This window comes from Microcaecilia unicolor, chromosome 12, assembly GCF_901765095.1.
Source record: "Microcaecilia unicolor chromosome 12, aMicUni1.1, whole genome shotgun sequence".
In the NCBI taxonomy this organism is placed as follows: domain Eukaryota; kingdom Metazoa; phylum Chordata; class Amphibia; order Gymnophiona; family Siphonopidae; genus Microcaecilia; species Microcaecilia unicolor.
Genome location: NC_044042.1, coordinates 14146941 through 14171583, shown reverse-complemented (window position 1 = coordinate 14171583; position 24643 = coordinate 14146941). Strand labels below are relative to the sequence as shown.

Here is a 24643-nt window from a genome sequence, read left to right as displayed (position 1 = left end):
CTGTTTTTATCCATCTTACTCATGCAGTGGGTCCCAAACCTGGTCCTGGAGGCACCCCAACCCAATGGCGTAGCCACAGGTGGGCTTGGGCGGGCCAGGGCCCACCCAACAGTAGCACATGTTTAGTGGTAACTGGTGGGAATCCCAAGCTCCACCAGCTGAAGATTTTCCCCTGATCGTAACGAAAACGCTACTCTCCACGACACCGGCACCTGCTCAGTTTTCAGTGCATGCCTGCTGCCAAGGTGGAAAGAAGTGTTTTCCCACTAGCTGAGATCATTTGGGGGGGGGGAGGGGGAGAACACTTGGTGCCCACCCAATTCTTGCCTAGGCCCACCCAAAATCTGTTGTCTGGCTACGCCCCTGCCCCAGCCAGTCAGGTTTTCAGGATACCCACCATGAATATTCATGAGAGAGATTTGCATGCAGTGGAGGTAGTGCATGCAAATCTCTCTCATGAATATTCACGGTGGGTATCCCGAAAACCTGACTGGCTGGGGTGTCTCCAAGACCAGGTTTGGGAACCACTTGATTAGCTCAAAAGGGAGCACATTAAAAAAAACCCCCAAACAATCTTGATACACCGTCTTTACAGTGAAATATCCTTCTTGTGTTTTCTCCTTTACCACAGGGTTCTGCTCCCCTGCTCTCAGAAATACCTGCACAGCTCCAGGGTCCTGCAAACTTCAGCCATCGATCGCCCCTTAAAGAATCTGAGCCATGCTGCAGAGAACAGAGAGGCATTAGGACCCCGGAGGCTGGAGCAGAAGACAGTGTCTTCATCTGACCACAGTGGCTCTTACTAAGCCCTTCCCTTGAGATTTCTCATAAAGTTAGTAAACGACAGTAAGTGGGCCTCTAGGGACAGGCACTTGGCACATCCCTTCCTAACCTGGATGCCAGTGCCAGCACCTCCGCTCCCTCAGCATGAACCAGGAGGAAATCCTGCGGCGCTACCTAAATGAGACCCAGTGCAAGGAGCAGGGCTTTGCCCAGGACTTTCTGGTAAGTCAGCATAACCCATCTGTAGTGTTAACCTTTTCAGCTTTGCCTCACATTGTGGTGGCCCCGGAGCCTTGATAAAACGACAAACTGGAATCAGTTTGCAAAGAAAGAAGAATATTCTGAGCAGGGAATTACTGTTCCCCCCACTAGTGATTTACAGCTCGTGTCTGCTGTTCTGTCTGTAGTGAGTGAGAAGAATCTATTTATAACATGCATTCAAGTGCATCGTGGAGGGCGCAATAGGAAAGGGCAGCATCCTTCCTGGAGCCGCTGTCATCAGAAAAGCAGTGGACTGAAGCAGAGCGGACAGTGCTGTACAAAGAACACATCCTGAGCTTCCACATCCATTTCTCAAAGGGTTTAAATTTTTTTTTTTTTTTTTTTAACCAATCTGGAGTGCAATTGTGTGGAGCCGCACTATCTACAATTCTAGGCGGTTAACAATAAAATATGCGAATACAACATAAAAATTAAATGAGTAAAATATTTTTACACACTCATTCTATATGGTGCTCGCATTTGGGAATGTGCAATTTAATTTTCAAATGAGCCCATTAGCAGTGATTATTAGGTGCTAATGATCAGTTATCAGTGCTATCTGCTGTTAATTACAGCCACTAAATATCTGCTTATGATTTATTTGGATTTTGCTCACACATTTTACAGTAGTAGCTCAAGGTGAGTTACATTCAGGTACTCTGGATATTTCTCTGTCCCAGGAGGGCTCACAATCTAACTTTGTACCTGAGGCAGTGGAGGGTTAAGTGACTTGCCCAAGATCACAAGGAGCAGCAGTGGGATTTGAACGGACCACCTCTGAATTGCAAGCCCAGTGCTGTAACCACTAGGCCACTCCTCCACTTTTGTAGGCACCTCTGAGTCACTATTCCCCCTGTTTCCTAAGCCGCTCAGCAAGGCCGACACAGCCCATGCAAAGTGAACGGGCTGTGTTGGCATTAGCGCACAGCAGCCGCTATTGCGGTTTAGAAAACGGGGATGTATATTAGAGGGACACTTGAAAGTGATATTTGAGGGGAATTGGAATGAGATGCGACTACACAGTTCCAAGTTACTGTGCCAAAGCATTTGGGGATCTTGTTCAGTTAAAAATTATTTCACTGGAGAATGAATTATTCAGGGCCGCTGGAGCCAGGCATGAGGCAGGGCCACCACTGCCCCCCCCCACCCCCCCAGAACACCGCACAGCCAAACTATCAAAATTGGGGGGGGGGGCAGAGCCCAAAATGGTGGGCACATTTTGCCCTATCTCCCTGCCCCCCTCCTCAACTCCACATACCTTGGCACTGTTCTCTGCTGCATTGTCTGGCCTGTGGCTGCGCAGCGTGAGGGGAAAAGCAGCCGCAGTGCAGGCGTTGTGGCGGAGGAAGAATTCTGCTGGTGGGGCTTGGGGGTCCCGGCCAGCCAAACAAGAGGCTCTGAAGCCCCGTGTCTGCTTCTCCCTAGTCTCTAAGGGGGGGGGGGGAGGCCAAGTGCTGGAGTTTTCTCTTTCTTGCTCCTGTCGGGACGTGATCACCCGGGTCCCGTCAGGAACAGGAGACAGATAGACCCCGGCGCCATCCTCCCCCCCTTTGGAGGCCAGGCCTGGGGGATTCTTGCCCCCCCCCCCTTGGCAGCCCTGGAATTATTACCACATCCATCAGGGCCAGTTCACCAGTTAGACAGATTAGGCAGTTGCCTAGAGAAGCAGCTTCTTGGAGTGTAGCAAAGCCAACGGTAGGCCCTGACATCCGCTAACTCAAAGGATCATCAGCGCCTACTTTATAGCTCAAAATGTTCTGCTGATAAAGTCCTTTTGGTTATTCCCTCTTTTTGGTGAGTAAAATTGGTAGACTATTGACATGCAGTTTTAGGTGTTGCAGGCTCAGCCCTATGGATGGCCCCACCAGACTTAAGACTGGTCCCCAGTACAGCTCAAAGCCCATTTGCATAGACAAGGAATTTCCAGCATCTTGAGTCACAGAACGTAAAGTTCATCTGTTGAAACAAGTATTAAATGGAGGCAGAGCTCATTCTCTTACAGGCCCTTTTACTAAAGGGTTGCCACGTGGCAATCTGGAAATACCGCCAGCCCACTGTGGCTGCAGGTGGTAGTTCCACCCCCCCCAAAAAAACGTGGCATTTTCGGCACTGCCAGAATTTTTTTTTAAATTAGCACCGAAAGTGTGAGCACCTCGAGTATTGTGTTCAATTCTGGTCACTGCATCTCAAAAAAGATATAATGGAATTAGAAAAGGTACAGAGAAGGGCGACAAAAATGATAGAGGGAATGGGACGACTTCCCAATGAGGAAAGGCTAAAGCAGCTAAGGCTGTTCGGCTTGGAGAAAAGACGGCTAAGGGGAGATATGATAGAGGTCTGTAAAATAATGAGTGGAGTGGAACAGGTAAACGTGAATCGCTTGTTTACTCTTTCCAAAAATACTAGGACTAGGGGGCACGCGATGAAGCTACAAAGTAGTAAATTTAAAACGAATCGGAGAAAATATTTCTTCACTCAACATGTAATTGAACTCTGGAATTTGTTGCCAGAGAATGTAGTAAAAGCAGTTAGCTTAGCGGGGTTTTAAAAAGGTGTGGATGGCTTTCTAAAGGAAAAGTCCATAGACCATTATTAAAACGGACTTGGGGAAAATCCACTGCTTATTTCTAGAATAAGCAGCATAAAATGGATTGTACTCTTTTGAGATCTTGCCTTGTGACGTGGATGGGCCACTTTTGGAAACAGAAGCTTGATGGACCTTCAGTCTGTCCCAGTACGGCAATACTTATGTACTTGAGGTCTTTTTCCTCCTTTTTAAAAATTTGATCATTGTGTTTTGTCAATTCGGAAAATTTACATTGTTCGGGCTCCTCACAGTCCTAGTTGGTAAGGAGCAAGAAACAAGGTATCAACTTCTACTTGTTTTTTTTTTTTTTTTTTTTTTGGGGGGGGGGGGGGGTTGTTCCGTTGTGAGTGGAGTTTTTTTTTCTCTAGTTTATATTATTCTTTGTTATGTATCCTATACTGTTTATTGTAAGCCACATTGAAGTCAAACTTGTTTGGGATAATGTGGGATATAAATGTCACAAAAAAAATTAGTATTTACTGAGTGTGTATAAATGTCACCAATCGTTTCAAACCACTGCAGCACCACTTAACTTAAACCAATCATTGGGCAAAAAACCTCCCTTATATCCTTTATTCTTATGTGTTCAAACGATTTTCATTTTTCTACACTTGCCAAAGTGATTACATTTCACATTTATCTGAAATTGCCTCTGGCATTATATGTCATATTGCCTTTTCAAAAGAACACGCAGCAAACGAAAGAAGTTTTGAAATTTAACTTGGGGCCCCTTTTACCACGCTGTGACAAAAGGGGGCCTGCACTGGCGTCAGCGCGGGTTTTTCACGCGCACCAAGGCCCTTTACCACAGTGGATAAAAGGGAAGTCTTTCTTTTCTGCGGGAAATGGCCACGCGGCAAGCAAAGCACTTGCCGTGTGGCCCTTTCGGGGGAGAGCCCTTACCGTCACCCACTGAGGTGGCGGTAAGGGGCTCCAGCACTAACCCGACGGTAACCGGGCAGTGCACGGTACTGTCCGATTACCGCCAGGTACACATATGACGGCATGCTAGGGGTGGGAAGCACTGCCGGGCTGCTGCGGTAGCCCGACGGTACTTCCTGTTTAGCGAAAGGGGCTCTTAGCTTCTTAGAGAATCCCAACGCATTGGAGCTGACTCTGTGGGTGCTTGAGCCCCCCCAATATTGAGAAAATTCCTTGTATGTGTCCAGGGAGGGGTCATTTCCATTGGGCTTAGCTGCTAAGCCCAGGCCCACCCACTTTCCCTCCAGGCCCGCCCACGTCGCTCGCTCGCTGCCTTTTCTCCGGCGTCCAGCTGGAATGGAAATTCTTGTCTTCCCCGCCGGCGCTGCCTCGGTCCCTGCATTCTTTTCTTTGATCGGCGCCGGCAGTGCTGCCATTCACACAGGCAGCTCCGCCCCCCTCTGCTGCGTCCATCCGGCCCTCTCTGATGCACTTCCTGTTTACGTAGGAGGGCCGGATAGACGCGGCAGAGGGGAGCAGAGCTGCCTGTGTGAATGGCAGCACTGCCGGCGACGATCGAAGGAAAGATTGCAGGGACCGAAGCTAGAAGAAAATCGCTGCAGCCAGCTGGCTCAGAAGGGGCCAAGAGAGGAGCTGGGCGTTCAGTTGTTTGGTGACTAGCGAGTGGGAAAGCCGGTGATGCTGCATATGGGGGGGGGGGGGGGGGGGGTGGAGAGAAGATAAAATTGTTGGGCTGCTTGGGCATGGGAGTGGAGGGGAGGGAAAGAAAAGAGATGCTACACAGGGGGTGTAGGAGTGAGGGAAATTGTTAGGGAGGGGAGGGAGAGATACAGGGGGGTGTAGGAGAGGGAGACATGCATGGGAGAGTAGAAGAAAGGGGATCATTATTGGGATATGGGGGGGGAGAGAGAGGGATAATTGCTGGATGTAGGGTAGGGTGGGGAGGGAAGGAGGGGTGAATGACAAAAGAAAGAGAAATGTTGGACCTGGGAGGGAGGGGAGGAAAAGGTACTGCACAGGGGAGAGAGGGATGAAGGAGAAATGTTACATGGTGGTGGGAGAGATGCTGCAAGGGGGGAAACAGATGTTAGACTTGGGATGCAAGGGTGAGAGAGAAGAGGAAAAGAGGGAACAATGTTGAACATGAGGGTGGAGGAGGGGGAAGAAGGAGGGAGATGTAGGATCCAGGGGTAGAAGACAGTGAGGGAGAAATGCTGGAATGCGGGTGAGAGGGAAGAGGGGGAGAAATGCTGGCCCCTGGGGGAAGGGGCAAGAGGAAAGAGAGAAAGGACAGGAAGATGCTAGGAGGGGATAGAGGGTGGAGAGAGGAGAAAGAGGGAGCAGATGCTGGGCTAGAAGGGTTGGAAGGAGGCAGACACTGGGATGGTGGAACCATGTGGAAGGCCAAGGGGGGTGGTAAGGAAATGAACGAGAGGATGATAGTGATTACGGGGAGTAGATTGAAGATGGAAGGCTGGAGGAGGAGTGAGATGGGGAATAGGAGAGCTAGTGGGTGAAAGAAGGAGATGGAAATCAGATAGGTATCTGAAAAGTAAAAAGGAAAAGGATTAGAAGATGAAATTTGAGTGGACAGAGAGCAGGAAAGAAAAAAAAAAGATAGGAAAGAGCTAAAATGAAACAAACATCAATATGTCAGTGTAGTGAGCAGGGGCATATCTGGAATCCGGCGGTAGGGGGGCAAGAGCCAGAGAGGGGGGGCACATTTTTGTCTCCCTCCCCCCCACCCCCGCCGCCACCACTCTCCACCCCCCCCCCCACCGTCAACCCTCCCCTGCTGCTTACTTTTGCTGGCGTGCTGGCTGCAACGTCAGACTCCGAACTGGATTCAACGAATGAGCAGCATTACTTACAGCATGGCCACGGAGGAGTCGGAGGAAGACGAAATATGAAGACTGCGGGTCGGACCTCGGCTGGCGGGGGTTGGGGCCCCCCGCCAGCAAAAGTAAGCAGCGGGGGAGGGTTGACGGCGGGGAGGGGGGGCCAGGGCGAAATCTGCGGGGGCCCAGGCCCCTGTGGCCCCACGCAGATACGCCCCTAGTAGTGAGGGAATGGAATGAGAGTGGAGAAAAGACAAATGAAGAGCAGCTGTTTGAAGGAGAATTAACAGAAAGACAGGAAAGTGGAAAAGAGAAACTTGAACCAACATAATGGAAAAATAAAATGACCAGACAACAAAGGTAGAAAAGACATTTTATTTTGAATTTATTAACAGAAATGTGTTAGCTTGAGAAATGTGCACAGCGGATATCATTTTATTGTGTTCAGTAGAAAAAAGAAATACATTTCTGATTTTATTTCTCCACTGTAACATGCCGAGGTTCCGAGTTCAATTTTTGTCTACATATTTTTATTTCTAATTTGTGATCCCTTGTTCTGTATTTGGTGAGAAGAGTCTGGGCCCTAGCATGTCTAACACTAGTCCCGACCCTTGCTGTAGCTGGTGGGGATCCCCAACCTACATCAGCTGAGGACCTCCTCTAAAAGCAGCTAAAACTCCCTTCTACTAAGCTTGAGCCACCGATAACTAAGCATGCATGGGGTGCCAGCATCGGTGACTCAAGGCATTGTTGCTATTGCTGCCTGCCAAGCTTGGTAAAAGGGATTTGTGGCTGTCTTTGAAGGAAGTTTTCAGCTGACCGAGCTTGGGGATCTTTATGAGCTAAAGTATATTTTGAATTGGGAGGTGCCGAGGGAGATGTGGAGAGTGCGGGGAGGAAGGGGGCAGGGACAGAGAGAAAATTTTGTGCCCACCCACTTTGGGCTCAGGCCCACCCAAAACTGGCTGTCTGGCTACGCCACTGGCTTAGCACCCCCAATAATTTGGAAAAGTTGGCTCCTATGTGACCCAACGGGACCCGTTTCACCACGGGACTGGCTTCATCAGGGGATTATTCTCGTCATTCATTAGCAGTGCTTCCTACGTGAACTCCATCATGCTGCGAGGCCTTGCATTGCTATGCACGGCCCGATTGCCGCAGGGTTAGTGTGTGATCCGTTACCGCCTGCGAGCCTTCTCCGGCGTAGCCCCCACACTCTGGAATTCATTGCCTGAAAGGCTCCGCTTAACACAAGACTATCTCTGCTTCAGGAAGCAGGTGAAAGCTTGGCTCTTCAACCAAGCCTTTAATGAAAGAAGTAACTAACTTGTTAGTCTCACTCACACACACAAGGATTGACTCGGGCTGCACATACTGAGTAGAGGAGTGGCTTATTGGTTAGGGTGGTGGACTTTGGTCCTGAGGAACTGAGTTCAATTCCCACTTCAGGCACAGGCAGCTCCTTGTGACTCTGGGCAAGTCACTTAACCCTCCATTGCCCCATGTAAGCCGCATTGAGCCTGCCATGAGTGGGAAAGCGCGGGGTACAAATGTAACAAAAATAAATAAATACTGCAGCGGGACATGTTTCTCCACTCCTACCCTAGCTGAGATAATATTTAACCACCTCTCTGACCTCATGTGCAACTTCCTTCAAATCAATCACCTTACTTTCTAATTCTTCCCACGTTCTTACTCATCTATACGTTACAACTTTGCCTTACCCTTCACTACCAATTATAATATTCTATTACGTATTGTGTAGTCATTGCAAGTAGTATACCATGCCATATTTTGTATTGTTACTTGAATATTTTTTACTGCTGTAATTGTCTCATGTTTGATCTATTCTTACTGTACACCGCCTTGAGTGAATTCCTTCAAAAAGGCGGTAAATAAATCCTAATAAATTAATAAGTGGTAGTAAGGACTCAGGCAGTAAATGACTGCACATTAATTTTAATATTAGCGCACAGCCATTAAAAACTCCAATTGAAAAAAAAGGCCTTTTATCCCGCACACAGTGAAAAGTGGCCTAGCGTGCAGCAATTTCACACACTTACGTTACCACAGGCCACTTTCTATTGCGGCTTTACTGACGACTCTTCTGTTTAAAGAGGCTTTTAATTTGGACTCCTGTATTGATGGTTTGGTGCATTTAAGGGCATAGCCGCCGAGAGGGGGGGCAGGGGGGACAGGATTCCCCGGGCCCGGGCCTCAAAGGGGGGCCCGGCGCCGCAGTCCCACTCGCCCTCTGTCGTCGACCGTCTGCCACCGGGCCGGGCCCCCTGCATTGAAATCACAGTGCCTCTCACCTCCGTGTGAAAGCGCAGCAGGGCAGCAGATCGCCTCCCTTCGGGCCTCCTGCCCTCCCTGTGTCCCGCCCTCGTCTGATGTAACGTTCGCGAGGGCGGGCACAAGGGAAGGAGGGCCGAAGGGAGGCAATCTGCTGCCCTGCTGCACTTTCACACGGAGGTGAGAGGCGCTTTTTTTTTCTTACATTTGTACCCCGCGCTTTCCCACTCATAGCAGCGCAGCCTTCTACATGGAATATTGCTAGTGGAATAGCAACATTCCATGTAGAATCTCCAATAGTATCTATTTTATTTTTGTTACATTTGTACCCTGCGCTTTCCCACTCATGGCAGGCTCAATGCGGCTTACATGGGGCAATGGAGGGTTAAGTGACTTGCCCAGAGTCACAAGGAGCTGCCTGTGCCTGCAGTGGGATCGAACCCAGTTTCCCAGGACCAAAGTCCAGCACTCTAACCTCTAGGCCACTCCTCCACTTTCAATGCAGGGGCGGGTGGAGGGGGGCGTGGCGGTGACCTCGGGGGGGGGGTAGAGGGGCGGAGGCAGCGACCGCAACCTCGGGGGGGGGGTGGCGGGGGCAGGGCCCCGGGGTCGGCCTTGCCTCGGGCCCAGCCCAGTCTCTTGGTGGCCCTGTTTAAGGGGCCTTTTTACTCAGCTGCGGTAAAAGGGAACCTGCGATGGCAGCGGTGGCCGTTTTTGCACCACACCAGGGCCCCTTTTTCTGCAGCAGGTAAAAAGGATGAAAAAAATGGCGGTGCAGTACGTTCACATTTGTCAAGCGGCCATTTTGGGGGGGGGAGCACTTACCACCACCCATTGAGGTGGCAGTAGGGGCTCCCGCGCCATCCTGGCAGTAACCAGGCAATGTCGCACCAGGTAACCCCCCTACGGAAATATTTGTTCAATATTTCTGCTAGCGCCAGAAATAGCGCGCTGGGGGTGGAACTACCGCCGGCAGCCACGTTGGACAGTGGTAGTTCCACGTTGCCACACGGCAACCCTTTAGTGAAAGGGCCTCTAAGGTCTCTGAGAGCGGTAATTCCTTGCAAGGAGAATGAGGAATTTGGATGTTCGTTGCGTATGTTTGTGCAGGTCGTTCCTGTCGATATTATGGAGGTGTTTTTTTTTATTTGTTTTTATCTTTAATTTTATTGTGTGTGATTATAAACCATTTTGGTCTCTTAAGTTAAGCGCTATATTAAGTTTTTAATAAACGTAATCAATAACCTGGACATAGGCAATACGTGATTTTAAAGCAGTCGGGTGATGGTGATTCTTGAGCTTAATGATCAAATTCTGAGGTGTGGGAGGGAAGAGGTTAAGACTTTTAGGAGTTCATCTAGATTCACATCTCCAGCTGGTTGATCAAGTACACTAGGAGGCATATTTTCAAAGCACTTAGCCTCCCAAAGTTCCATAGAAACCTATGGAACTTAGCCTCCCAAAGTGCTTTGAAAATAAGCCTGTTGGTATCCAAAAAAATGTTCCAGGCCATGTGGAGGCTTCGACGTATCAGATTCCTCCTTTCCAGAGACTTGTTTCGTACCCTTGTCCATTGGCTTGTCTTATCCCACCTGGATTATTGTAGCGGTATTTATGTGGGTTGCCAGGTCTCCTTATTTTTTTTTTTTTTTTTTTTTTTTTTTTTTTATTTATTTATAATTTTATTATACATTTAACAAGGTAATCCTTGCTGGAAACACAGGCAAATGGTATATTACATAATTCTCGTCCAGTGTTTACCATTGAAAAAAAAAAAAAAAAAAAAAAAGAACAGTTCAAAAAATAAATCTTACAATGGACACAGAAATACATTTAAAAGAAAAATAGTTTTGCCTTCCTTAGACCTCAAACATTGAGGGGGAAGTGATAGAGTCAGAGAAGTTTCAAAATAATCAACATTATTATAAGCAAAAGCTGCTTTTTTACTCCAGGTTATTTAAATTACTTCAACTGTTTCATATCTAGAAACGATTTCAGTTGTTCCGGTGAAAAGAAAGTATATTTAGTCTGACCTAACTTAACCACACATTTAGCTGGATATGCCAGAAAAAAAGTACCACCAATATCAATTGTTTTCTGTTTCAAAATAAGAAAAGCTTTCCTTTTTTGTTGTGTCTGTTTGGTCACGTCTGGAAAAATCCAGACCTTAGAACCACAAAATTGAGCCCCAGTATTACGAAAATACAATCTTAATATATTATTATAGTCTTGTTCAAAAACAAAAGAAATCAATAATGTGGCTCTATCAAGAATTGATTCTGAAGATTGTTCCAAAATGTCAGAGATATTTTGTAAATCAGGAATAATATTTTCTGTTCCTCGCAGTTCCCCTTTTGGTTTAGGAATAAAGTAGATTTTGTTCACCGGAGGTATCGCGTCCAGGGGAATTTTGAGAATCTCATTCAAATATCTTCTAAATGTTTCTATCGGAGTTACCCCCGACAGCTTAGGAAAATTCAACAGACGGAGATTAAGCCGTCTGTTATGGTTCTCTAATTGTTCAATTTTTCTTCTTATATCCATGTTATCTTTAACAAACTTAGTCTTAAACTCCTTGAATGATTCTATTTCTTTACCAAGATTAGCCACTTGCTTTGTTAAGTTATCTTTAACGGATTCAACAGTCACTTTTAATTCCTCAAATTTGGCATTTAAATTTAACACATCACCTGAGGTTTTTTGTAGTGTAGTATTCATCAGGCCCAACATCACTCCTATCGTTTCTAGTGTCACCTCCGGATTTTTCACTGAGGGAGGACAAACTCCCTCAGGCTTCCCAGTCGACTTTTGCATGCCCGGGTCCTCGCTGGTTACCCCTGCCGATACACTTCCGGGATCGGCGGGGTTTCCCTCCAGGGACGCCGTCGACGCTGGGCACGGAGGAATCAAGAGCGTTGATGGTGGAGAAAGGGAGGTTTCCTCTCCCAGCGGGGATCGCGCTTCTCCGGGAACTCCCGCTATGGGATCCTCCTCCCTCTGAAACCTGGAGAAACCGGCGAAATACCGCTCAAGAGACGCTTGGGTCGGGGAAGAAGTCAAGGTAGGCTGAGGATCTAGCCTTAACTTTCCCTTTCTTTTGGAATGAGGCATTTTTGAAAAATTTAAGAATAATTTTCCTCCCCAAACGCTCGAGACTCTCTGGCATTCAGCCAGTTAGGCAGCCATCTTGACACGCCCCCTCGCCATCTTGACACGCCCCCTCCAGGTCTCCTTATTGAAAACTTTCCAAACGGCTCAGAACACAGCGGCGAGGCTCATCTTAAACGAACGGCGTTTTGCACACGCAGACCCCTTGCGCTTTAAACTTCATTGGCTGCCTGTACAGGAGCGCATTGCTTTTAAGATCTGCTCCCTAACACATAAAATCATCTATGGGGCAGCCCCGGAATATATGGTTCCCTTGATTGACCTTCCGCCCAGAAATGCCAACCCTGCTGCAAGGTCCTATCTCCACCTCCATTTTCCTAATTGTAAGGGAGTCAAGTATAAGAAAATCTTCGCCTCGTCTTTCTGTTATTGGAGTCCCAAATACTGGAATACGTTACCTCGTCACCTTAAAATTCAAGAGGACCATGCCCTTTTTAAGAAGTTATTAAAGACATTCCTCTTTGCTAAGACTTACCCCTCATCTTACCATGTTGATTAAAGTATCCCTTGTACCCAACCCTATTTAGTTCACTTTGTTAGTTTCTTCCCTCCTATTTACCTCTTTATGCTTGCCTAAGCTGTTAAGATTGTACTCTTATGTAATTCTCTGTAAGCCACATTGCGCCTGCATGTGTGGGAAAATGTGGGATATAAGTAACAAATAAATAAATAAATAAATAAGAGGTTAAGAGGCCCTTTTAACTAAGCTGCGTAGGTGCCTACGCGCACCCAATGAGTGTCAATTTTGAGTTACCGCCTGGCTACCGTGTGGCCCTTGCGGTAATTTCATTTTTGACCCACCTCCACTATGGCACGCGGGTGGCAATTGGCTTTTTACACGTGTAAACAATTACTGCCCGGTTACCACGTGAGAACTTACCGGTAAGGTCCCAGACCTAAAATAGACGCGTGGCAATTTTCATTTTGCTGCACGTCCATTTTCGGCAAACATTTTTAAAAAAGCATTTTTTTACAGGTGCGCTGAAAAACGATTCTGCGCAAGCCTAAAACACGCATCTGCACCATCGCAGGCCATTTTTCAGCGCACCTTAGTAAAAGGACCCCTAAGAGTCTAAGGGGCCCCTTTACTACAGGGTTGCTGTGCGGCAACCCAGAACTATCGCCGGCCCAACGCGGGTGCTGGCGATAGTTCCATCCCCAGCGTGCGCCATTTCTGGTGCCAGCGGAAATATTAAAAAAAATATTTCTCCAGGGGGTTACCTGGCAATAATCAGGCAGCATCACATGCTGCCCAGTTACCGCGGGGTTAGTGTGGGAGCCTTGGGGTGGCGGTAAGTGCTCCCCCCCCCCCGAAATGGCTTTGCGCAAGTGGAAACAACGCATGACAATTTCTTTTTTCGGCCTTTTTACTCACTGCGGTAAAAATGGCCACCAGCGCTAGCGCAGGGCTCCTTTTACTGCAGCTTAGTAAAAGGACCCCTATGTGAATATTCAGCACTGGCCGATTAAGTTATTAGCGGGCAAAGATAGGACTGCTATTTAGCTGTCCAGCACTTGAATATTTGCAGATAAGCATCTGTCTCATGCTGAGTATTAACACTTAGGCCTTCTCCTCCACAGTCTCCGTTCCTTTTATCTTGCTGCACCATATGCCTGGAATAGACTTCCTGAGTCAGTACGTCAAGCTCCAGCTCTGGCCGTCTTCAAATCTAGGCTAAAAGCCCACTTTTTTGAGGCTGCTTTTAACTCCTACCTACTTGTACAGTACCCATGTCTGTTTTATCATTCCCACCTTAAGTAATTCCCTTATCCCTTATTTGTCCTGTTTGTCTGTCCTAATTAGATTGTAAGCTCTGTGGAGCAGGGACTGTCTCTTCATGTCCAGTGTATAGCGTTGCCTACGTCTAGTGGCGCTATAGAAATGATAAGTAGTAGTAGCCAGCTAAGCACTGTTTAACTGGCCAGGAGCTGTTCCTGGCCACTAAATGTGCTGAGTATAGACCCTTATCATATCATAGCAGCACTGATTCCCAGGATTCAAAGAGCAACAATCTTTTCTGTGAAAAGGTAGCACTGGAAAATCACACTGGCCCTAAAACGCCAAGAACTGCTGCAGATCTTTACAGAGAACCTACATGCTAGCAGAATACCACACCCTGGCCACACGTGCAAAACACAATATAGACCCTCAATAACTATGACACAGGGGACCACAGATCAGTAATAGAGATATGAAGACAAAGAAAACTGAACTGGAAACTTCAAGTAGGCAGACTCTGCTTATACAGAAATACTAGAGAAATAGAAACTGAAATACAAGATATCAGAGATGTGCATTTACCAATTAATACATTCAGAATATAATACTTTTTTTCTACCTTTTTTGTCGGAGCATTTTATTTTTCCATTTGCTTTAGTCCAGTGCTTCTTTTCTGCTTTCCTCTTTTTGTCTTTGTAAGGTTTCCTGCCCATTTGACATTTCTTCTATCTCCATGTCCACCAGCCATCTTTTCTCTGCATCCCTATCTGTCCTGTCCAACATTTTCCCTCTGTGTCCCTGTCCCTACCCCCCCCCCCTTTTATCCTTATCTTGCTCGGTCAGGTATCTCCCCTTAGTGTCCCTATCCCTCCTCCTGTGTCCAGCATCTCTTCCCTTCCAGTGTCCAGCTTCTCCCCCGCTCTCTTCCCTTCCTCTCCACCCAGGGACCAACATTTCTCAGCCCCCCCCCCCCTCCAACATGGTCCAGCATATCTCTCTCTCCCTCCATCTCTCTTTTGGTCCAGTGTCTCTCACCTCAGTGTCACTCTCTCTCGGTCTTCCCCATGGTTCTAGCATCTCTTCCCTTCCCCTCCCCTGGTTCAATCTCTTCCATCCCACCCTGTTCTCTCCCTCCCCACCCCACATGGTCCAGAATATCTCCACCTCCCCGCCCCCCCCCCCCCCCTGGGAGCCTGAGAGGAAGGTACTAGTCCAACATCAGGTGGCTTGTACAAGTGTGCAGCCCTGGGCATTTTACCAAACTTGCTCAATGGTAGCTACTCCCTGCAGGCAAGCTGATTTGAATATAATTCTTGCTTTATTAATAAAGGTATAACATGATAATACTTTGAGATTTGCAGTGCATCATAATTTCAGGTACGATAATATCAATACCTGAACCAACAGCTGAAATAAAGAATAATCATATCGAGCTTAACTGGTACAATTTGAAGAAGGCTTTTTAAATGCTTGGTTGAATGTTCCTCCAGTTCCAATGTAAGCATAGTATCCAGCCGTATCAGCAGAGCAGAGCTGACTGGAAGGATCTTTCATCGATTCAAGTCACACCAGAACTGGGAGCTAGCCTGCTCCCCCACACAGACTGCCTCTCAGGTACTGCAGAGAGGAAAACTGGGAGGGACTGAAGAAAATTCTTCCCGAGGGGAACATTTCGCAACCTGATACAATCAATGGTACTAAGCCAAGTAGACTACTGCAATGGAATGTATGTGGGATGCAAAGAACAAACCTTAAAGAAACTTCAGACCGCTCAAAACACGGCAGCTAGGCTTATCTTCGGAAAAACGAGATTTAAAAGCGCAAAACCCCTTTGCGAAAAACTACACTGGCTCCCAATCAAAGAACATATTGCTTTCAAAATCTGCACTATGGTTCACAAAATTATCTATGGTGAAGCTCCAGGATACATGACAGACTCGATCAACCTACCAACTAGAAACACATCCGAATCAACACGAACGTATCTAAATCTGCATTACCCAAGCTGCAAAGGACTCAAATACAAATCAACTTACGTGTCCAGTTTTTCCTACATAAGCACACAACTGTGGAACGCATTACCAAAAGCCTTGAAAACTATGAACGACCACCTAAACTTCTGAAAAACATTAAAAACTAACCTGTTTAAAAAGGCAGACCCTGCCGATCCAACATAAATGCCTGATCTCTGCAACACAACAAAACTAAAGAACGTAATGGACAGAATACAACTCTTCCGTTGTACGATTCCCTAGTGTGGCTGTGTCACATGAACTTTATCTTACCACAACATCACTTTGTATTTGTTTACACCGGAGTCTGTAACGCCTCTCCGGTACTATATAAGCCACATTGAGCCTACAAATAGGTGGGGAAATGTGGGATATAAATGTAACAAATAAAAAAATAAAATAAAAGAGCGAGCAGACCAGAGGGAATCAGCAACACAAAGTGCAGCAAACCTAACAGACAGTAAAACGACCCTCAAATAAACAAAAACTGGAGGCAGGGATGGTAAAGACCCAGCACAGCCCAAGTTTCGGCATGTTGCCTGCATCAGGGGGTCAATAATCTCACAGATTAAGCTTCCAGTGATGTTCAAACAGTAGAACTCCAGTGGAGGAGTGGTGGTTAGAGCACCAGTCTTGCAATCCAGAGGTGGCCAGCTCAAATCCCACTGCTGCTGCTTGTGATCTTGGGCAAGTCACTTAACCCTCCATTGCCTCAGGTACAAACTTAGATTGGGAGCCCTCCTGGGACAGAGAAATATCCAAGTACCTGAATGTAACTCACCTTGAGCTACTACTGAAAAAGGTGTGAGCAAAATCTACATAAATATATGGAATGTTGCTACTACTGAAGATTCTACATGGAATGTTGCCACTTTTTGAGATTCTGGAATGTTGCTACTATTTGAGATTCTCGATGGAATGTTGCTAGTGGAGTAGAGGCCTAGTGGTTAGAGCACCGGTCTTGCAATCCAGAGGTGGCCGGTTCAAATCCCACTGCTGCTCCTTGTGATCTTGGGCAAGTCACTTAACCCTCCATTGCCTCAGGTACAAACTTAGATTGTGAGCCCTCCTGGGACAGAGAAATATCCAGAGTACCTGAATGTAACTCACTTTGAGCTATTACTGAAAAGGGTGTGAGCAAAATCTAAATAAATATAGTATGATGTCTATTTGACATGTGTGGGGTAGTTCTATTGCCTTGGGATTGGAAGTGTCCACCTCCATGTTTCTTAAATCTTGGGCACGGGACCCCCACCAAACTGGTCCGCAGAGGGCCCCACAATTCCTAAGTCTGGCCCGGTTATCAATGATGCACTAATGGAGTTTGTTGATCAACTGCCAAAGATGTGGATTCTGTTCAATGTAATAACATAGTTGTAGGATCTGAGCTGTCGCCATTAAGTTGGGGAAGAACCTGAGCAGAAAACGTATCTTTATCTAAGTTCCCTCTCTTTAACTCTCTTGGCCATGAGTGAGAGCATTGACACTTTAATTTTAGAGACCAGGTACATGCTAACAAATAACGATCAGACTATCAGAGGACTCATTTGTGATCTCCGACTACAAAAGTCTGTTATAGCCACAAACCCAAGGCAATGCCCACTTCTTAAATCTCAACTTTATTGCTCTATAATTCAATCCACTTCTCATGGGTGGATTGTAGCCTAGAAAAGTGATAAGACTCCCTACATAAGAATTAGTCTAGTCTTCTAGATGTAAATTCACATCACCAAACAGAAGAACCGAAACAAATAAAGGGCAGTGATACATCATAAACTCAAAAATGTTCATTAATAACTTCCAAATGCAAACTATCTAATGGCTTATAAACTAACTAGTAAAAGAGGCCCGTTTATAGAGCAAATGAAACGGGCGCTAGCAAGGTTTTCCTCCCCAACACCCCCCCCCCTTCTCCCTCCCTCCCTACCTACCTACCTACCGACCGACCCCTTCGTCATTCTGACGCCATTGCTCCGCACCTCCTGAACGCACCATACGTCATTGCTCCGCCCTCGGTGTGTGACGCCATTGCTCCGCCCTCAACGTCATCACGTTTGACGCGAGGGCGGGGCCCCGAGACTTGGCGATTTCAGTGGCTTCACCACCATGAATCCTTCGAACCCGTCTTGAAGGAAGTGACGGAAGTGACGTCAGTGTCTTCAGAACGTTGAGGGTGAGTTTTATTATATAAGATATTAGTCCTGGCGAACCTGCCGTAGATTCATCCATAAATCTGCATGCCATAATTTCCAAACCAGTAACCATTAACGAACTGATAAGTCAAAAACAAAGATTTCTAAACAGCTTCAAACGCCTTCACTCATCTTCTCTATCGTTGGACAGTGAAGGACCTTATAGCCTGGGAAAAAATTCTGTCAGCACAGAGTTATTGTAATCTGTCAACCAAGTTTCTGTAATAAACGTCAAACCATTCTGGGAATCCCCTGAGGAACAGCATTTTATTACAGATAAATCTTGTATTAAAATAAAAACAAGGAACTGGTAAGCTGCTCTGATTCAAAGGAGAAAAGCAATTCTCTGGGTGGTTTTTCTGCTGGACTTCCTAGAAGGTCTACGCCCTCTAACTATATCCATGATGGACCTAGGAATAGCAGTGCATCAATCTCACATTCAATTTAAGATTACTTGTCAAATTTATGTGTATTTATGGTTTGAATTCTGTTATGGTAGGAAATGTAATATTATTTCCAGGGTTTATTTATTTATGTATTTATTTATAGCATTTATACCCCGCTCTTTCCCACTCGATAGCAGGTTCAGTGTGACTTACAATGTAGGGGTACAAAGTATCACAGAGATGACACAATGTTTGGGTACAAAGTATCACAGGGATAACACAATGTATGGGTACAAAGTGTCATAGAGGTAATACAAGGTATCAAAGAGGTAATACAATGTGTGGGTAAAAAAAGTCACAGAGATAATGCAATTGTATAGAGAAGGACAAGATGAAGAGAAGTGGGGGGAGGATTGAGGCATGTTTAATGTTAGTAGTGTGGAATTATGGTCATAAATTAAATTGGGTCGTTGGAATAGGCTTGTTTCAAGAGGTATGTTTTCAGCAGCTTTCGGAAGCTTAGATGTTCATTTGTCGTTCGTATGAATCTTGGTATGGCGTTCCAAAGTTGGCTTAAGAGATTATCTGAGGAATTAAAAAAATTTGACTCTTGATATTCCATCTATGAAGAAGATGAGCTTGAAAGTTGTCTGGGAACACTCTTTTGCATTTCAGGGTTTGAGAATTTGGAATAGTTCATGCAGTTAATATCTGATTATTGTCTTTTTCGTAAAATACTAAAACCCTATCTGCTCATTGTAATATTTCTCCGGTGACTTGATTATTTAAATTCAATTGTATATCATATCTGAATGAGATATATTACTCTTGTTATGAACCACGTTGAAATTTTGTTAAAAGCGGTATACAAGATGCGGAATAGAATAGAGATAACTTGGCCTTAAGATACAAGATTGAGTTTTAAAATGACAATAAAAATCAACACAATGAAAAGGAGGATAAAGCACTTGTATCCTGTCTAACCTTCCTTCCCCCTCCCAACCCCACTGTACATATAAGCCACCAAAACATGATTAAAACCACTATATCATACGCTAGTAGATATCACAGATAATCATTATTCTACGTTGAATCTGGACAGTATATCCAGACACTGTTGCACACTAAAGGGCTTTATGTAGCCCTTCAGCTGGGCCTGCCAACAGAATGGCCCACCTGAAAGCAGACCTGCTATGGGCTGGCAGTCCCCGGATGATGATGTCACCCTGCGGGGACAGGGCTTGGGCAGCACTTAGCTTCATAGGTGAGAAAAACAAATGGTTCTGGTGCAGGACAGAAGGCAGATGGTAGGAGACAAAAAGAACCAGTCCAGAAGCCCAGAGCTAGATTGTCACAGTTCTGAAGGCAGACCTCTTATGGGGCTGGCAGCAGGGTTGCCATATAAAAAAAAAAATTCCCACCCAAAACAGCCCAAAACCCGCCCAAAAACTGCACATACCCCACCCCCGACGTCATCACCCCCGCCCCTTCCGTCATCAACCCTGCCCCTTCTGTCATCACCCCCGCCCCCGCCGTCATCAGCCCCACCCCTTCTGTCATTACCCCGCCCCCACCGTCATCAGCCCCGCCCCACCATCATCGCCCCGCCCAATACGTTGGCAAACCCCGCCCCAAATGTCACAAACCCCGCCTCTGTCACCATTAGCCCCACCCCATGCCGGCCGAAAAACCGCCCCAAAACCCGCACAAAAAAAACAAAACCAGCCCAAAAAAACGCAACCCGCCACGGGCAAAAGTTTCCCGCGGTGGGTTGTGGAAAACCGCCCAATAGGGCAGGAAAACCGCCCATCTGGCAACCCTGGCTGGCAGTGTCTCCAGATGATGATTTCACTCCAAGGGGGTGGAGCTTCAGGTAAGCACTAAGCTTCAGACGTAAGAAAAACGAACGCAGCCCAGAAGACAAGATTTTATCCCTGAGGATGGTAGGAGAAAAAAAGCACCAGTCTAGAAGCCCATGTCTAACTTAAGCATGGATTGGGCATATTCTATAACGGTGTGTGCAATTTTTAGGAACCCTCCCATGCCTCCTTTTGAGATCCTGTGATACAATTTATGCACACCACTTTACAGAAGACGGATAGAAAGTTGCGCACGTAAATTCTAATTAGTGCCAATAATTTTTGGTTAGTGGGCAGTGATCAGCGCCGATTGGCTTCTTAACCAATTAAGTTGTGCAAACAATTTGGCCACACTGCCAGATTTGTGCACACAACTTTATTTTATTTATTTATTGCTTGATTGATTAGGATTTATTAACCGCCTTTATGAAGAGATTCACTCAAGGTGGTAGTCGCCATATATAGAATCTGAGGGGAAAGGGCTGAATTCAGTAAACAGCACTCAAAATTCAGCCCTGAATGATATTCTTTAAAGAGCATTAAAGGATGGGCCCCCCCCCCCCTTATAGAATCGCTCGTAGTGCCGGGATCTCTGCTCAACTTTACGTCAACTGAAACCAAATGTAAATCCCTGCATGCAAGTCGGGCTCAGATCTGTCCTATAACAGTCAGGGGTCTTTTTACTAAGCTGAAGTAAAAGGCTGTATGTTTCGTTGCCAAGTGGTTATAGCACTTCATTCATCGGGCCTCCCTTTCATTTCATTTCTATATGTGCTATCACCCCACACATTGGTGCTTTAAAAATAAATGTGAATCAAAACGTGAACTTATCTGAATAACGTGATGATGTCTCTTCGTTTCACAATTCATTGGCCTCCCCTTGAAGCGCTTCAAGGGGAGGCCAATGAATTGTGAAACAAAACATATTGCCTCCTTTACAAAAGAAAGTGGTGTTTTGGCTGAGGGCTCCCTTTATCACATATACATACATATGCATTTATAAAAAGGTATGTTTCTTATTTCTGTTTGTATTGAACAAAAGGGAACAACGTTCTTTCATTTAAAAAAAAAAAACCCTTTTAATAGTGAACTTTGATTGAAGGAAGACCCGACACGGGCCGTGTTTCGGTGCTACCGCACCTGCGTCAGGGGTCACACCAATGACAAAGGAGGCTTCAACAGACTAATTTCAAAAGGATGATGATTTCCAAAATTGTGTGTGATGTGTTCCTCCAAATAAAATGCAGAGCTCACACACATCAACAGTGTAAGTCTCAATGATTCCTTCAATCCAAGTTCACTATTAAAAGGTTTTTTTTTAATGAAAGAACGTTGTTCCCTTTTGTTTTTAAAGGCCCTTTGTGCTGTTTTGTTTTTGCTGGGACTTTTTCTGTATTTGGTTCCCTCTCTCTGTTTCATTATGTTTGCATTGAACAGCAGATTTTTGAATCTGGAGTGCTATTAGCCCGGATTTAAAGAAGACATTGAGTCTTGGTTTTTTTGTTTTTGAGTTTTCGTCAGAACCATAGACTGAGGGATTTGTTTTGAGAAGTAAAAGTCTGGCCATTTTTGTGGAACATGGCCGTGCGGTAAGTGAACCACTTACCGTTCGGCCATTTCAGTGGGGTGCCCTTACCGCCACCCATTGAGATGGAGGTAAGAGCTCCTGCGCTAACCCAGCGGTAATATAAGAATTGACTTGAAATGCTTGTAGAATTCAGATGTGAAACCATCTGGACCTGGAGCTTTATTAAGGGGTAGAGATTTGATAACTGAAATTAGTTCTTTTGTTGTTATTGGTTTGCCTAATTCTTTTTGCTCCTTGTTTCATAAGTTAGGAGACTTAAGTTTATTTAGAAAAGTATCTAAATCAGCTTCAGTGTTTCAACAACCTGATTTGAAGAGTGAGGTGTGAAAAGTGGTAAAGACTTGTTCAATTTCTTTTTATTTTGTCAAGATGTTATTGCTGTTACCGTGTATGGAAGTGATAAGTTCTTTAGATCTGTTCTTTGATTTATTATCTACTCTGGCACTGCATCTTTTTATAAGTTGAGTTCAGATTTGTAGGCCACAAGCCAAGTGAAACTCGGCAAATATAATGCAAATAATCTTGGGATTTTAAAAGTGTTCTTTAAGTAATTGTTTTAATGAAAGTAATTCTACGTATATTTTAGCATATCATTTCTTTTAAACAATTAGAAAATATCAAATATTTGTTTTGTGGGCTGCTTTATAGCATCTAATTAAAATGTGTTCTAGGATTATATTTTCTTGTGCATGCATACATACACAGCGTAAAAGGAACATTTTTTTTTGGGGGGGGGGGAGGCTACTTAAAAGTGCCTGTGGCAGATGTTGGATGTGCTGGGGGCCAGTTGAGTCCATGCCATAAGGATCAGGCTAAGCCAGTCTGGGCTTTGTAGATCCAAATGTTCTCATTATTGTCTAAGAAAATCACAAACTACAACTCTATATATGAATGGGGGTAAAGTGAAATCTGGAATAGTCTCTTCCTTATGACGTGAATTCAGGTGACTGCATAGCTCCAATATCTGCTAAACTCCAGAAAACCAAACCGAAAGTATGACTGGCTTTTCATATGATTAGACAAGGCAGCACCATTCACAGGAAAAGCCTGAACTTATAACCATAGGCAGTAGGCCGCTAAATCCAAGGGAAATTACCCCTCCCTGGACACAGTCAAAGAGTTTGCTCAAGCACCCACAGAACTGGTCCTATGATGACTCTGCTTCGCTCATGATTCGGAGAACTGATCAAACTTCACATCCCCAGAGCTGCCAAGTTTCCCAGGTCCAGGAACGGAAGGAAGTTTTTCAGACAGGACCACTTTGAAAACTTACATCCTGAAAGCAGTGTGCTGTTCACAGTCCCTGATTCCAACTGTGGAAATCAGGGCTGAACATGCACCAGGATGGAGCTTTCGAAAATGCAAAACCTCCCTCCTGGAGCTGGGTAATGTGGAGGCTCAGCCTCTCCTTCTTTCACACTCTCCTCCGATGTGCTATTTTTACATTCTCTCTCTCTCTCTCTCTCTCTGTGGAAGTACCTCGCTTATCACTTCCTGCCTGTGACTCTGTGGTTTACGCAGTGGCCTGCAATGCACTAGAAATGTCACTTTGAAACTGCACGCTTTTTGTTCCATGCAAGGAGAGCTGGACATGAGGTGATGGGTCTTGGTCAAGGGCTGTTAATCCTAAATAGGTAATCTAATACTCCAGAGAACTGAAAAACAGCCAAACACAATCCAAAAGGGTTGTGTGGAATGAATATAAAGAAATGAGGAAAGTGGGAAATACCCTCAGGAACCAAGGCTTCTGCCAAGGTCTAATCAACAAGGCACTATTATCTATAATAGTGATCAAGTTTCTTTCATGGGGTAAATATTCCCTACTCCACTCATTCAAAAATGCCCATATAGGAGCATCATGCAAAATTGCCCATAATAGAGCACAAATATTAAAGATAACTGAGTAACAAAAATTGTTCAAGCTACAGCATGGCATGCATCAACTTAGCTTAATAAATGCTGGCTTCACAACTCCACAGTTCAACTGTTGTTTTTCAACGGGGCCAGATTCGTTTCACCCATAACAGGGCTTCATCAGGAACCACTCAGTTGGATCATACTGACAGGGCAGTGGCGTAGCTACATGGGGCCTGAGGAGGCCCGGGCCCCCATAGATTTTGTCGTGGACCCCCCTCCCGACGACCCTCTCGACCCCCCCCCCCCCCGCGAACCCTCCCCCGCTGCCACCTACCTTCAATTTTGCTGGCGGGGGACCCCAATCCCCGCCAACCAATGTCCTCTTCGTCCTGCAGTCAAAAAAGTCTTCGTTCTGTTGCATGCTGACGTCCTGCACATTGTACTTGCAGGACGTCAACATGCAACAGAATGAAGACTGTTTTGACTGCAGGATGAAGAGACGACTGGCAGGGATTGGGGTCCCCCGCCAGCAAAACCGAAGGTAGGCGATGGTGGGGGAGGGTTCGTGGCGGGGGGGGGTCGAGAGGGCGGGAGGGCGTGAAAAATGGTGGTGGGTCGGCAATGGGAGGGTCAGCAATGGCGGGGGGGTCAGTGGCACCGGGAGGGGGGGCTAAAATGTGCCCCCTCACCTCGGGCTCTGGACCCCCCTCCCACCAAAGTCTGGCTACGCCCCAGTGACAGGGGTATCGGTCTCAAGCTGACTAAACTTCTCTTACAACCGACTGATCATCTGTTTCTGACGCCTTACGTCCTGCACCGTGCATGTAGCCCCGTGCAGGACGTAAGGCGTCAGAAACAGATGATCACGCAACGAAGGCACCGGAGTCGACCGGTGCTGAATAAGACTCTTCGGCTGGCGGGGATTAGGGATCTCTGCCAACAAATAAGGTACCTGATGCGGCGGTGGGGCGGGCGGGTGGCGGTGGGGGGGAGGCGGCTAAATAGTGCCCCCCCTCCTGCCAAGGTCTGGCTATACCCAGTGGCGTACCAAGGGGGGGCGGTGGGGGCGGTCTGCCCCGGGTGCATGCCGCTGGGGGGGTGCCACGCGCCTGTCGGCTCTTCGTTTTCATGCTCCCTCTGCCCCAGAACAGGTTA

At 46.2% G+C, this 24643-nt stretch overlaps 1 protein-coding gene across 1 annotated transcript in view; it reads left to right on the top strand.

The window, feature by feature from the left end:
* Window positions 1–866: 866 nt before the first annotated feature.
* PTPN22 (protein tyrosine phosphatase non-receptor type 22) overlaps window positions 867–24643 on the top strand; it is an 85355-nt gene continuing 61578 nt past the window's right edge. The window contains 1 exon segment of the mRNA XM_030221142.1: window positions 867–1005. Within this exon segment, the coding sequence (XP_030077002.1) occupies window positions 928–1005 (78 nt within the window). The 5' untranslated portion in view covers window positions 867–927.